General features: G+C 36.4%; 2 protein-coding genes across 2 annotated transcripts in view; one reads left to right on the forward strand and one right to left on the reverse strand.

Annotated features, from left to right (window-relative positions):
- The window catches only part of cacna1g (calcium channel, voltage-dependent, T type, alpha 1G subunit), a 123,918-nt gene extending 123,047 nt beyond the window's left edge, over positions 1 to 871 (reverse strand). Inside the window, exon 1 of the mRNA XM_079594783.1 lies at positions 764 to 871. Coding sequence (XP_079450909.1) covers positions 764 to 856 — 93 coding nt within the window. The 5' untranslated portion in view covers positions 857 to 871. The remainder of the gene's footprint in view (positions 1 to 763) is intronic.
- A 775-nt stretch (positions 872 to 1,646) lies between these two features.
- On the forward strand, positions 1,647 to 5,023 carry LOC306989260 (uncharacterized protein). Its single transcript, XM_079594784.1, has 4 exons — positions 1,647 to 1,749; positions 3,996 to 4,205; positions 4,314 to 4,412; positions 4,562 to 5,023. Exons 2-4 carry the CDS (start codon positions 3,996 to 3,998, stop codon positions 4,904 to 4,906), a joined length of 654 nt encoding a protein of 217 aa, XP_079450910.1. The 5' UTR covers positions 1,647 to 1,749; the 3' UTR covers positions 4,907 to 5,023.
- Positions 5,024 to 16,045: the final 11,022 nt, after the last annotated feature.

Below are 16,045 nucleotides of genomic sequence, written 5' to 3' on the forward strand. Positions count from 1 at the left end.
CACACACACACACACACACACACACACACACACACACACACACACACACACACACACACACACACACTTTATTATGCTATTATACTCCATATAACTCCATGTAAAAGCCAGAAACTAAGCTTTTTTTTGTACAGGCCTATATAAAGGGTTAATTGTGCCACCTGGTTATCAACAGTAAAAATTACAAATTTTACCTCTTCCCAACAGGGAAAACCACCAACAATCAAAAATGCATGATTTTATGGTGTCATGGCTTTGCAATCAAAAAATGTGGTTATAATGGAAGTCAATGGGGCAAAAACAGCCACGAACAGTAAATGAGGGAGAAAAAGTTAAAATCTGATGCTGCACAAAAACTAACAATGCATCAAAACCAATGTTGTTTCTAATCTTTGACATGTCCAAGACTGTGATAAAAGGTAAAAAAAAATCCAGTCCACAATCACATTTTATATTGAAAATAAGTAATTTTGTGTTTTTTTCCCTCCCAAATCAGTTACATAATTTATGAATTTGGCAATTAAAGAGTTAAAATCTTGATTTTTTTAAAAACATTTAGTAGTTTTGAACAGGACTGAGGTTGATTAATAGATTTATGCAAAAAAAATGGCAAAAAAATATTTATCTGATCAATATTTACAGCAGTTTAAAGTAGTGGCTGTTTTCAGCCACGAACATAACGAAAGGATGGGAATTTGAACAATGCACAAGGGTTAAGCACATGTGGTTACAAAAGGTGATGTATTTTAAGTATGAGACTTACCTGCAGTATCTCGCATCGCTCTGTGTCACAGTGGCTGTCCTCACAAGGGTGAAACATCCCCAGAGTAACGCAGTTCAGCAGGATTACCAACATGCTGGCCCTCTCGAACCATGTGGGAAGCAGAAGTTAAGGAACAGTACACAGAAAATACACGCAGTCACAGAATATATGTCCTGAATATAAACAAATTACATTACTGCAGCCTAGATACCACATCCAAGCTATCGGCAGATGTATTTTCAACAATGTTGCTAAGGTGAGCGATAGAGTTAGAAAAAGCAGAACTACTGCTAATTTTAATGATATATATATATCTGTTGTATAAATGATGTCCTTCTTCTCAATGAAAGTGTTGTGTCATGAGCTTAATACAGGGGTTCCTATATTATGGATTTAGTTGTAATAATTTTAATTAACTTTTTCTTGTGATTAAATGTAATGAATTAAAAAGCTTGTAAACGCACTTTATCACTAGAAAATTGTAAATAACCGGTTAAAAGCTAAAGTATTATGCAATAATTTAAGACATTTCCACGTAAACTATATTATATTTTGAGCATAAAAGGTTCTTTAAAATTGAGTCAAGAACCCTAGGATTCTATTTAGAACCTCACTGAACCTTTTTTTCTAAGATTATTAAAAACATACACTGTAAAAAGTCGCTCAGTGCTATTGTCCATGAGACTTATTTTTTTAAACTATATTTATTCCATTAAATTAATTTATTTTTATTTATTTGTTTTTTTGAGTTATTGATAAGTAAAAAGTGTGAATATTTTCGTAACTTAATATTTTCTATAATAAAATTAGGTTCATTGGACTTCACCATAAATTGATTTTACAAAACTCATTTTAAAAGTTTATATCAGACGTAAAAAAACGACCCCGCCCACCTGCAGCAGCGGAAAGTTCAAGCGAGCGGGCAAATCCTTCACTCTCGTTCCAGGACCAGACCAGGACAGAAGCTTATTCGAACACTGAGCCATGTAAGTAACTTTTTGTATTTTTAAAGTTAGATGTTAGCCTAATTAACGTGTTTATGTTGTACAATCTGCAAAACCATTGCTCTGTTTCTTACAAACTTTTGCGACCGTTGGTCGCCATTTTTAATGTGCTCTCAAACAGCTCGAAAGTAGCAGCTAACTTGAGCCACATAATGTTAACGTTAACTGTTAGTGTATAAAGCGATGTGTGTGCGTTGTATAAGTAATGTTGTCTTTGTGTGATAGTTAAATTTTTCAAATGTGTTTGTAAGTTTGCCAGTGAACTGAGAGTGCAGTGTTAATTTCATTTTTCAAACATTTTTTCACAGACAAAAACGAGACCATAACTAAATTAAAACCTACAAATAATGGCGAATAAAAACGTTAATGTTAGGGAGAAACTATTAGGGAAGAGATCCATTCAGAACTGATTTGCGTTTGTGGTAGATGCGTAATGTTAGGCCTACATTTTGTAACGTAGCTGCTAGCGTTAACGTTACCTGACTGAACAGGAGCATGCGCTTGATGCATGTCAATCGTTCAAAAATGTAAACGTCTGGGAGAAAGAGAAGAGCAGAAATATAGATCTGAATAAGAGTGACGACGCAAAAGAGGTTTTTCTGTGCGCTCACGTGCAGCCCTGCATATAGACAGCTAACTTAACGTTATACAGCCCGCAAGGACTGAATTTAACTCTTTCATGAATGGATTAAAAACACACAACATTATTTCTTAGTGTATACTTCACTTAATATTATAGGGATGTTCGCCGGAGTCAAATGTGACGTCACGATATGGGCGTGGTCGCGAACTGGTTGGCAGAAAGAACCAAAACGTGTCGCAGACTCGCAGCAGTCTACCTGTGTTTTGTCAGCATATGCTAATTATTTGTCCGAAGAACCAAAAAAGAGATATAAGGTTAAGCTTTTATATAACCAGGGTTCATGTTATCTGCCTGATCAATATCACCTGAGTGAGAATTGGAGCAAAAGCCCGGACACATGGCCAGATTTGACATTCGGCGACATCTACCTCTATCTCATCGACACGCCATCTAAGTTTACCAGAGAGTCGATGAAAGCGTGCAAATCTTTAGATGCCTATAAATTAAGTAATAATTACGAATATTACTTGTTGTAACTATAAGGATAACTGGTAAATATGTTACAACTAGAGTAAAAATACAGGTGTAATTTATCCATGGGCTATATTTTGAATCAAAATTATCTTACCTCTGATATATAACATTGGTTAACATATAAGTAAAATGTATGAATGAAAATACAATAATTTGCCCTTAATTTATAAGGGTATGTCAGTGTTATTATACTTCCATTGCTCAGTCACAGCATGCACAAAAAGTTATGTAAACAAACACTTTGTTTGACACGTCTTCCGCGGTATTTTGTACAGTTATTCATTCATTAATTAACCCATCAATGCGATAGAACCTACTAACATTTATTTACAAAATTAGTTTTCATTTTTAACGCAAAATGTAGGTAGCAGACGCGATCTTGGTCCGCTGGCTCCCATTGTTTTCCGCTGGGTATAGACGCCTAATTGCAGAAATTCAAAGCTTTCTTTCTTGATTCAGGCTGTTTAGGTACGCGGTAGAAGCTCTTGGGGTTATTACTCTTATCGAACCTGTTAACACAGCCGATCACAAAGCACGATACAACCATTTTTCTTCTGTGTTTGCGCTGCGCTTTAAGCGGTCATTACTTTTCTTCTGCCAACCAGAGCGCGTCGTGACGTCACGGCGAACATCCCTATTCAAACAACATAATAAAAATAGAAAAGCATTCATTGCTCTTTAATAGCTTTTATAAGGATTACTTGTATTTAGTTTATACAAATATGTCTGCTTGAAAGAATAAAGAATCATGTAGGCTATGTTAGTTAAAGACTGAATAATCATTAATAGACTGTTCTACTTTAGAAGTGTTTTTTTAAAGATATAATTTTGTCACAATGCTAAATCTGTGTCTGTATTGCATGGTCAAACTTAAAATAAATATTCATATTAACAGGTTGATAGATTATCTACAGGAATATTATGGGTTTGTAAATGGAAACATTTTAGAAAAAAATGTAGATTAATGCATTACAATTTAACTAAATTAGTTGAACTAAAGCTTATCTTGTTCGGAAGGCTAATCTTCACTTGTATTTTAAGTTTTTTTTTTTAAAGGGCTTGCATTATAGTTGTATGACTAATATTTGTTTTTTCTTTTCCCTCTTAACAGATGGGATGGCCCTGTAAATTGTGCCGTACTGTGGTACAAAGAAAGAGGGACATTTTTAAACATTATAGACTGTGTCATGGGACCTTTGGACACAGCCATTCCTTGCCTTGTATTCATATAGATTGTCCATGTTCTTTTAAATCCTGGAGTTCCTTCCGCTCTCACCTCTCAAGAGACCATCCAGAAGCTAAATCCCACAATTCACCAGAAGTAAGTCTTTCATTTACCTGTCCTCTGTGTCAAAACCCTGGATATCACAATGAAAAGGAGTGAATTTATCAACAAAAATAATTTATTCATTTTTGTTCTGTTAACTAGGACCCAAGTGCCACTGCTGTAAAAAAGAGAGATGTCACTCTGAGATGCCTCTTTGAATATATGGGAGAGAGTGCACAGGAGCTCATCTCTGATTACTGTGTAAGTATTGGCTCAGTCTGGTGAACAGGTTTAAATTGTGCTGACTGTTAATGTAAACTAACTGAACCAACATTTGGCTGGTAATGGTAGAGTATTTGTTTTTCATAAACAAATCAGATTGTCTTATATATATTTGTTTTATCTCAAAGGGGGCTGTAGAGACAACTGTTCATGATGACCTGAAAATGAAAAATTTCAGCATTTATGTCTGCCGTGAGCCAGATGCAGTAGGAATCATCCTTGAGGGAATTCCAGTCCTTTCTAATCTCGGAAATCTGGCCAGAGCATGCTGCTTACTGCTTGGGTTGACATATGCCCTTAATCTCGAGTATCCACCAAAGCTTTGCAAAACATTTGAGGTGTTCCAAAGACTTTTCGTGGGACTTGACACACTGCGCCCAAAACCAAGCCCAAAGTTCATGACTTTGAAAAATAAAGTGAAAATGCTCTTTCAAAACTGGTCAGTTGGTGGGATCAGTGGAATATTTGAGTAAAAATGTTTCTAAATAACAATCTATGTGAAGGTGTCATGTTATTGTATAATGCTAAGTTGTACTGTAGGTCAGATGCTCATGCTTGTGACCTGTAAAGTAAGTTAGTGTTAAAATGTTTATATATTATTATATTAAAAAAATGTACACACTACTGTGAAGGTGTTTTACAAAACAGCAGTTCATGATTGTTTTAATGCATGAGTACAGATGTTACTTTATACTGTCCAGCTAATTTCAACTGTTTAGAAATATTAAACTGTTTTAATATGTACACCGTAAAAACACTGAAGCACTTTATTGGCTGATTCAGATGTTACTGATTGTTTACATTGTGCAGCTAATTGGTACTGTTAATAAATGTTGAAAATTAACAGTCTGAATTAATTATTTGAGTTTACACTTTCAAAACCAAGAGCAAATTGGTTAAAACTAATAAAACAGAAGACATTAACAAGTATTTTTTCATTTAAATTTTACCTAATTTAATTAAGTCTGTATAAAATGTAGATCTGTTTTTTTACTTTGATTGTACTTAATTTATTGGGTTTTTCTTAAAATGCTACTTAATAATATGTTTTTTTATTAATTCGAAAATATTAGGTTGTCCTTACTCAAAATATCAGTTAGTTCAATAAACTTACAAAAAGTAGTTGGAAAATGTTGTCTTAATTTTATTGAGTTAGATTCAAGTAACAGTTTTAACAGTGTAGTTATTAATATTAATAACAAACTTAGTTATTAATACTGATACTTTAATACTACTTGTATGGAGCCCCAAAATGGACGTGGTGATGGAAAAAAAATATAAGATAGGAGGAAAAATCTAATTTAAATGATTTTGCGTTAGCCCAAGAAACTTTCTGTTCGCTGACAAAACCTTTGCATTTCCTCGTAAAACAAAACAAAAAAAGTGCGTAATTGAGAAGGTGAATGTGATTTCACAAAGTACAGCATGTTCATGGATCACCATATTTATTGGTCCTGGAACAACATTACAATCAACCAATCAGATTTGAGGGACAAGTTTACGGTTTAGGCTTACAAATAGGTGCCTTTACATTAGTGTCCGTCACCTATCATTTCCCTCTGATTGTATGGATAAGTTATGGGTAGTATTAGGTTTAGTTGTAGGGATAGGGCTAGGACTAACTTTTCAGACAGGAATGGTGTTCCAAGATTGACAAAATATGTTGCTCCAGGAACATTTTTTACTTTGGCGAGTTTCTTTGGGGAACACAAACCATGGTATTCTAAAGCAGTAACATATAATTTTTCCTTCTCATGCATTTTTTCCCCCATCCCAATGTCTTTTTAGGGGCTCTGTAGTTTTGGGAAAGAAAATGAAATTGTTATAAATTGTCGCATTAATGTAAGCGATCACGTAATTCAGTTATTACAGCTTTAACAAATAACATTTCAAAAGCTAAAATCACTTTCTCTGTCATGTAAACAAGGTCAGTAAAGCTAAATGTGTTACTGGGCCAAAGGTGCTTTTGTCATTATGTTTGTCATTATTTTTCTTGTGGGGAATAAATGACCTCGAGTTCCTTCATCCTTTTAGCTCACTGCTAGTAATTGATCATGGGGTCGGTGTGGCGGGTTCTGCAGATGGCACACACCAATCCAGGGGTCGAGCTCACACATTTACATCTAAATGAAATACAAGAATGCTAATGCCTATGCAGGGTGCCGTCTGAGCAAAGTGGCCTCAGACAGAAACCAGCTCATTTTTCACAATTACTGTCAGCGGACGGCCCAAAGGGACATCATTAAAGTCGCCAAAACACAATAAGACGATGCGCCATCAAACAAGAAAGTTTCCTGCCAGGAGAAACTCTGATCATGGTCAACAATAAAACCATATATCGTCCTATGACATCATAACGGAATAAGGATATTACGCAATACAAAAGACGTCAAGTGAAAACGCTCAGTGGATTTACAGTGGGATACGGGCCTCTTATGTGATCACACTTTCACAGCATCATGAAATAACCGGCCTTAGTGCTGTGTGCAGATATATGAGAAGTCATAAACTTCAATAATGTATCCCCCGACACACTCTGTGTTCACTGAAATAGTTTCTGGTATAAAGCCTCTACACTGGTTTTACAGTATTTTACAGTTCTTGACCATAATGAACGTCTCCAGTTGCATAAAGGGGCTCAGACTGTAATGTATTCTGCATGAATAATGTAAACAGACAGAATGTGTCTTCTTCCCCCAGAAAGGCAGAAGACTAATTGCATGCTGCTAACTTCTCTCAGGCATCATTGATCTATATACACTGAACAAGAGGCACAGAGGAGAGTTAGTGGAACTGAAGTCGTGGGCTATGTGAGGAAAATCACTCAAAAACAATGTAAAAAATGGATGATACACAACATAGGATTTAATAATAAAACATGCATAAGTACAATAAGTACATTGTCGTTCAAAAGTTTGAGGTCAGCACTAAGATTTGCATTTTTTTTAAATGAAAAGCGACAGTAAAAGACTGTACATATATATATATGTACATAGCCTATACATGATACATTCAGCCTTGGTGAGCATAAGAGACTTTTTAAGAAATCAGCCCAAGCTTTTGAACGGAAGTGTGGGTACCACTAATTGTTTTTCTACTTAACCCATTAATGCCCCGTTAATTTTTTCCAGAGATGTCTGAAACTAGAATTATTCATATTATCTATGTAATTAATTCACACAGCTCTCTACACTGTAAAAATGTTTTGGTTTAACTTAAAAAAGCAAGTTACCTTGTTGCCTTAAAATTTTGAGTTCGTTGTTATTAAAAATTTGAGTTAATACAATGAAGAATGGTTTAATAAACAGAAACTCAAAATAGTATGTTATCTTCACACATTAGTTATCGAAGTTGATTTGACAAAAGATAAAACAAAAAGTTGTGATAGCAAATCATGAAAATATTTTTTTACAGTGTAGAATACTTTCTCACTGGTCACTTGAGACATTTTGCTATCCAATATTTTTGCGAAATGGTCAATAAACTGTATATTTGACCATTGGCAATCAATCTAATACACGTTGCTAGTGTGACTCTTTATTCATGCATGAAATATAACGTGCAATACTGATTTTTAAATTACTTATTTTCCCTGGTAAGCAGGAGTTTTGGTCATTCTGTCAGGGTTTATTACACAATAATGATTGGCTGACTGTTTCTGTCTCTACATAAAAACTCCCATATGGAACCTATATGAAAAGATTGAGATAATAAGGAAGTTGCCAGGTGCACTTCAGAAAAAAAAAACTGCCAACCCACCACAAGACACATTATCCAGCAAGTTGTCAAAAGATCCTCCTAAAGTTGTCTTATATGTCAATTTTTTTTTAAATCTATAGCAGCTAAAACTATATGTACAGTTTTTTTTTTAAACACACTCACAAAAAAACAGCATAGAGCCTTCTCCAACTTTTATATCCCTGCAGGATTAAAAGGGTTAATGAAGGTAGCAAGTCACAGACATTGCAAATGTTTTCTTTGCCAGAAAGCAGTAATAAAAGATTAAATGAAGAGTCTTGTGGACAGTAATATCCAGACAAGCCCCCATAAACAACAAATGGGAACACTGGAACGTGTTCTTATAAATTATTTCATAAAGTTTAATTTGGAAAAACAAAGTGAACTCCTACAATGGGCAGAATCTGAAGTGAGAAACGCGCTTAAAAATGCTGTGTGATCCTTAACCGCTTCCACTGCGCACCATGAGCAGACACACGTTTTCTCTCACGTGGATCCCCTTCACCATTGCAGGAGGAGTGTAGGTGGGTTTCACTCACAGGCAACGGAGAGATCAAAACCTCATCAACTCTTTATGTTGTGTTTATGTGGAGCCGAATTCCCACATGAGGCTGCCTTCATGCTCTAAAAAGCCGTACTTTCACTCTTCTGACAGGCTTGAAAAAAGGAACGAGGCATAAAAAAGATGACGTGTGTATGTATGTGTGTGCGATTCTGCAGCTTTTCCAGGCTGATTTTGCAGACTAATGCTAGCAAACACACCTGAAAGAGTGACAGAGGTGGGCTGAATAAGCAACACGCTCAGATTTGTCAAGCTCCTAGGCTTGGGTATAAACTTATCTTGTGCTAAGTAATGGAAAAATATGAGGGGGGCATCCCGTATATGCAGGATGCAGAACTATAGGGAAATTATGTTGCAAGGACATGCAAACCCAGCAGCGAAGTAATAAAGCTAAATTCATATCCTAGAAACTAGATGCACCAAGTATCCATTTTAGTACTGGCCTACAGACCAACAATATACTGTATAATGTAATGCACATATTTTCATATGTGAGTTCCAGACCATCTGTTCATTCATTTGCAATCTTTCAAACCATTAATATTAGTATATTTCTTTCTCTGTGAGTCTAAATGTGTTCATGCAGGCCCTTTAAATGTTTAGTGGCCCTTTCTCCAGGGTCTCAGGAGCCCATATGGATGAATGCCATGCCAGGCTAATAGCCGTATTTCATCCGTCCAATGTTTAATTCAGAGCTCTTGGCATTAGCTATGTTTCATCCCAGGCTCGTACATTCTCCAGTGTCACACGTCCTGACATGGTCCTGTGCTTAGACCCTCTCAGAATTAGGTCTTCTGGTCCTACTGCACTAAAATGCCCAGCCTGCTCCAATGCAAAAACCACCTCATGATATGAAGCAGGGACAGTGGGGTGGCTATGGGGCCCGAGCCACTGCCCCTTTGCCCTCATGGGCTGAGATACCCCTCTTGCAGGGAGTGTACTGTATATGAGCGGAGTGGATTTAAATCCATCTGAAATCCAGATCCACTCCAGGGTTTCAATTTCTCACCCGCACAACAGCCGCGCTCCGAGTTCCCTTCGCTCCTCCATCGTGTCGACATTCATTTGACATTCTAGTCTATGCCCTTTTTCTTGGCTTGGGCCACTGCCCCTCAAAATGTCTGTACACGTCCCTGATATGAAGTCATCAGTACGATCATTAGGAAAGGACATTTTGCTCTCTACCCAATCTTGAGACTTATTTCAATGGGTATTTTGAGCAACTACAATACTTGGTAAAACTATTATACCTTAAAAAGTAAGCAATCCTGCATCTTTAATTTGAATCATGGTGGAGTTGGGGCAAAAGCATCATGGCCATTTAAACATGGCAGTTTTAAGCCACAGTTTAGCCATTTAAGTTGATACGTAATGCTAAATAAATACATTTGCAGTGTAATCATGGGGGAGGGGGGTGTCTAAAACTAGAATGTTCATAATAATATTACAATTAAATAATTAATTAAATAATTTAAAAAATACACGTGAACTAAATAAATAAATAAATTAAAATATTTACTTAAGAAAATAAATGAAGTTGCATACAAATGTTTCTGAATTAGACTAAAAAGTGAAAAATTCTAAACCTACATACACACATAAAATACATACATACATACATGCATACATGCATACATGCATACAGACATACATACATACACTAAGTGAGTCAGTGATCTTAAAAATGAATTCATAAGCTGCATAAATAAGTTTCATCCAGGAAAAAAGTGCATACACCAAAAATACAAACAAGCAAACAAATAAATAAATAAATAACTGGGAAAATCGTATTCTAATATATAATAATATACATCCCTAGGTGTAAGATGACCCTGGCAGGAGCATCCATAAAACCCTCAATGCATAATTTAACACTATTAATTATAAACTAATTATATAGCCTAATCTGATGGACAGAATCGACTAAGATTTAGCTAACTTCCATCTCTCCAGATCTACATTGGCAGAGATGGATCTGACACAGGGTAGCCTGAATTCTGTCAATATTTCAGAGAAGCTCACATCTGATATGTCCTCATCCCTCAAACAAGCCCATCTGTCAAACTTCTGCATGTAAAAGTCTAAAGCTGTGAAAAAAAAGACAGAAATGTGATTCTAAGGACTTGGGAAAGAGTCTATGGGGAATGTGAATGTATTTATGCCAGACAAGCTCCTTTCTCAAGTGCACTTAAAATTTAACTGTAAAGTTAGCTGCAGTCCTCTAGGGAAAACAAAGGAGAGTTTGAGGTAAAAACTCACACTGAACTCTCTTAAAGGGACAGTTCACCCCCAACATGAAAAATCTCTCATATATATTCACGCTCATGTTGTTCCAAATTTTTGCCGCTCAACAGGCACTGGTCAACAACCACTATTTGATTACATGATATCAATGCCTTTAAAACCACAGCTCGACATGAGTACATTAGCAAAGAGAGTCTCATCTAGAATGCACAGTCCCTTGTTTTCCTCACTGTTAACAATTAGTCCTGCATGATCTCCCAGATAAAAACACAACAGAAATAACACCATTTAATTTCAGCAGCATAGCATTACGAAACATAAAACAATAGAATAAAGAGACGTATGAACAGTTAGCGAGCAGATGGAGGTGTAAGTTTTCTGCTGCCTCTTACAGCTCTGCATAAATACACGATGAGCCTCTTAGCCATCTCAGATTTTACATACAATGTGTAAAGCAAATATCATAAATCATTTAAATGTAATGTACTCTAAGACACTAAATGCCGCATAAGTTTTTTTACTTAAGTGGTTTTCTAGTGGAAATTTGAAGAATAAACATTTTGTGTCTTTATTTGTGTACAGATGCTTCATGGGCCGTAGTCCAAAAGCATTTGCCAGGTTCAGCTTTCCATCTAAAATGGAAGGAGAGTTCGCTAGAAGTATTAAAAACCCTCAGAAGCAATTTAAAGGCCAGATGGCTATAAAAACATTAAGATTTCCTCAGAATATTCTCTTTTGAGTCAACTTCCTTCAATCGGCAGTTCTGTTACAAGATCAGAAGTCTCTGTGGATCAGTGAGGAAGGAATCTTGTGATGGAACGCTGACAAAACTGGGGACATCTGACTGCTGAAGTGCTAAAAGAGCCACTCTCTGCTTTACACCAGGGAGCTGCGTAAAGTTAGACAAGTTTGCGAGGAACTGTTGCTTGTCTGATAAGTGTAAAAATCCAAATTCCTCTAAAAATAAAGAGTGAACTTGAGGGAAAGCAAGGTTCAAAATTAGAAACTCGCTGTGGGACACAAACACAACACGCGGTTCTAACCAAAACACATGGATAAACATGCATCGCAGTGGAGGTGAAACTGCCAAGATCTAAAAATGTTGCTGGATTTGTCAACCTGATGTGTTGATATCCAAGTGGGCTAGTGTTAGATTGTAGCAAAAGCATGAATGACAAAAAAAGTAGGACAGGACCATTCAGATTCTATAGCCTTAAATAAATATCGGGATATTTATAGGCTTAACATATTTGCTCTAAAAAGGCAGATATTTTTTCCCAGGTAACGGAATTTTCTCAGAACTTTAGTTAACATTCAACATACTCTCAAAGTTATGAAGAAATGTTCTTCCAGTAACATTAATAGAATGTTCGTGCACAGTTATCTGGTCTTTAATAATGTTTTCAAGACATCTGCAGAAAAACATCGTTCATGGAACTTATTTTGTGAAACGCTTTAGTTCATCTAACATTTTTTAAATGTTTACAACTTGTTTCAGAATGTTCAGAGAACATTCAAATGTAGCGTTCCCATAATACTTGTAGAATGATAAAATGGAATGTTCCCTTAAAGTTCATATAACCAAGAAAAACCTTTGAACGTTTAAAAAACATTCAGAAATGGCGTTTTCATAACGTAATGGGAACATTAGCGAAACATTCTTAGAACATATTTTTGTTAGCTGGGGTTCATATATTTATTCAATCAAACAGACGCTGTCGCCAATTACATTCAAAACACTACTAAGACTACAAACTAATAATTTGTAATAAAATTAACGAATATAAAAAAAAACATACTAAGGCATTGGTTCTCAACTTTTTTTAACATAATGCATGACTCAGACACTGAGATCAGAGTTTAATGCTACTTGATTCACTGAAAGTTTGAACTGATTCATGAAAAGGAATTGAACTCCAATGCCCCTTCTGACAGTTAAAATCTGAGATGGTATTACAAATATCTGTCTAAATGATCTTATACTTGGATATCTTGAGATAGGGATTGCAGAGGACAAAATCTTTAGAAAAAGTAATGGCCAAATAAAAAGCACAGTAAAATCACTGGCATGTGCTGTGTGATTTTATATTGCCAGCGAAATCATTTTGAATTATATCACCCAGTCCTAGTAGACCAGGTAGAAATAACGTAAAAAGGCAAGTGCATGTCAGGCCAGTTTCAAAATCGCTTTTGAAGTGCCTTGACTGGACAGTCTTTACACCCCAAGTCATTAATTTACCCATCACCAATAAGTCAACCAAAACTAAGAATCAAAGAGCCATGACATGGAGTTAAGAGGGCAATAAGGAATAATTGGAATGTGCCAAACATTTCCCACTTACAGAGGCTGTACACGTTGAAAGCTAAGCATGTTTTGCCAAGAGACAACGATTTTCTGCCGCAGAGCATTAGCTTGTTCATTCGCTCAATTAAGGCCCTGTTCATACCGTGCAGTACCTCAATGTGTCTCTGTCTTTTCTCCATCTGCCACAGACTCTTCAGAGCGTTGAGTCCACTTAGTCCAACAAAGATGAATGAGACACTAGAGTCCCCATTACTACTCAGAGTCAGTTATATCCTCTCCTCTGTTCCCTACAGATGTTCCACTAATCTATACAACAGTGCTCGCTTCAAATATCAAATATCTTAAAGGCCTTATTTACCCAAAGAATTAGCCTTACATGCTGATATTATGGACATTTGTAGATTAACTGTTTACATACACAAGAATAGTACACTTATATTCCATGTTCCAATTATAAAAGCATAATGCAAATGCATTTCCTTGACACACATACACACACGTGCTGAGCAGCAATCTATCAAACCTATTAACAGATCAGCCCTGCTACAACTCCGTTGAGAACGTTTTTGCTGACGCATGCTGCCCCCTGCGAGGGCTATGAGCCATGCTTTGACACCTGACATTGGAGTTTTAATTGTTCAAAATAACATGAAATTGCTTCCAAGGGAGATGTGCAAAGGAGTGCAAAGACCCGATTTAGCATTAGGAAGTGGAGTTTCCACGGCAGGATTAGCTGCTTTGATGTAGCAGGAAAGACCAGAGTTCACCCTTGTAGAGGGATTGCCAAGAACTCATCATCTGAAAGCATTGCTCTACAACTGTCAATCGCTTCTGTTTGAAGAATCGAGTTTAACAGTACTTCACAACACCATGCATTCTTTCTCCTGCTGCATTTATCTGGTTAAATCAAACATGGCATGATTATCAATGCATAGAGATTTTATTAGCGAAACTATTCAATAATAATAATAATGAAATAATTTTGAAACTAAAATCTTGAGAATTTTTTTTATTTCATTGATCAAATAAATAATGTACTAATGTACGATGTACTAAAAATGGAAAAGTTTTTTATTTGCATTTTTCACAACACCATTGTCAAAACAATCCCTGTTCACACGGATCTGCGAAAATGACTTAAAACGCTCTCTCAGGCCAGTTGTTGGGGATGTCACTTGGTAAAGAAACACGCCTATAGACTGAACACGTAATACGCATGCGCATGACGTCAGTTTTCACAAATTCACGTTTTTCTAGTCTTGTACATGGAGACGATGACGCTGTGTTTTTAAAAACTTGCACTTTGAAACCCATTTTCAAAAGTTTGCGTTTTCAGGCCCCCGAAATGCTGTTGTCGTGTAAATGAACAGCCAAAACGCATTAAAACGTTTACGTTTTTAGTTGGAAACGATGTCGTGTAAACGGACCCTTAGTGTAATGATTAGGCATCGAATGAATGAATGAACGTTATTGGTTTTGGGAGTTTCTCTATAGATAGTAATAGCAAAACGATTGTTATTTTTATTAATAAAATAAATACATGCAAAGATTAGGCTATTTATTTGTGTGCAAAAAGTGAGCGAGCAAGCGAGTGAACTTATGAATGATTAGTAGTTTTGCTATTTATTAATGTGTCCAAAAGCAATAAATAAACATTATTAATAGTTCTGCTATTAAAATCTCTATTAAAAATAAGTTATTTTTAACAAATGAAACTAATAAATGTAATGATTAAGGCATTTATTATTGTGTCAAAAAGCAAGCGTCACGGCATTTGTGTCCAGGCGGACCGTTAAAGAACGCAACACACGTCTCACAGACATCCTGTATAATTCAACCAAGATGACGACTTCGAAACTCCTGAATTATTTCCAGATAAGTGTGCCATATGCATAAGTTCAGCCAGCGGTCCGTGGGCATGACGTCTGAAGCTAAGATTAACTTCAGATAAGAAAGGGTTAAGTGTAAAGTCTTCAGAACTTAGCACTCATTTTTTGCTATGAACCAATAAATTGGTTGCTATACCATTCTAATGTCTGTCATCAAAACAGTAATTGAGACATTATTCTGCTGAACTATGAGTCTTCATGATGAAAGCCAATGTTGCCTAGCAACAGACATTTCAGAGCACAAAGGAGCAGAGGTGTTTCCTGGCTCGAGTCTGCTGTAAGCATGTGAGTTTTCCACTGGCACAATGGGAAACGTAATATACATACAGATAATCACATGCAAGCATGGACCCCAAGACGATGCTAAAACTGGGAATTAAGTAATGCGATGTAATTGATCTTTACTGCACTTGGCGACTCACATTCCCAGTCACACACTCCAATACAGCTCTATAATACATAAAGTATGTAGCTCACTCATTTGATACATGATGCATTTGGTTTAGCCTCAAATGAGAGTACATACTGCTGCGTCTGTGTCTCTAATGGTGTTGGAAGAGTGACAAGGCCAATGGTTGTGTCAGAGCATGGTGGCATCTGCCTCTCGCCAACAGGGCCCCTGAGGCACGGAGACAATCAGGTCGACTCACCCCTCATCTTCCCTCTCTCCTTCCCTCCAACATATCCTCAAAGCCTCCGGCAGCCTGTCTCGGGGGCACAGGTGCTAAATGATAAGCTATTGGAGCACACCAGGCCACTAAAAAGCACTAACATTTTAAATGGGAGTAGGTAACTTCCCGTCATATGAAATTATCACACTGGATGGATGGATGGATGGATGGATGGATGGATGGATGGATGGATGGATGGATGG

Source organism: Phoxinus phoxinus (assembly GCF_949152265.1).
Source record: "Phoxinus phoxinus genome assembly, chromosome: 21".
NCBI classification, from domain to species: domain Eukaryota; kingdom Metazoa; phylum Chordata; class Actinopteri; order Cypriniformes; family Leuciscidae; genus Phoxinus; species Phoxinus phoxinus.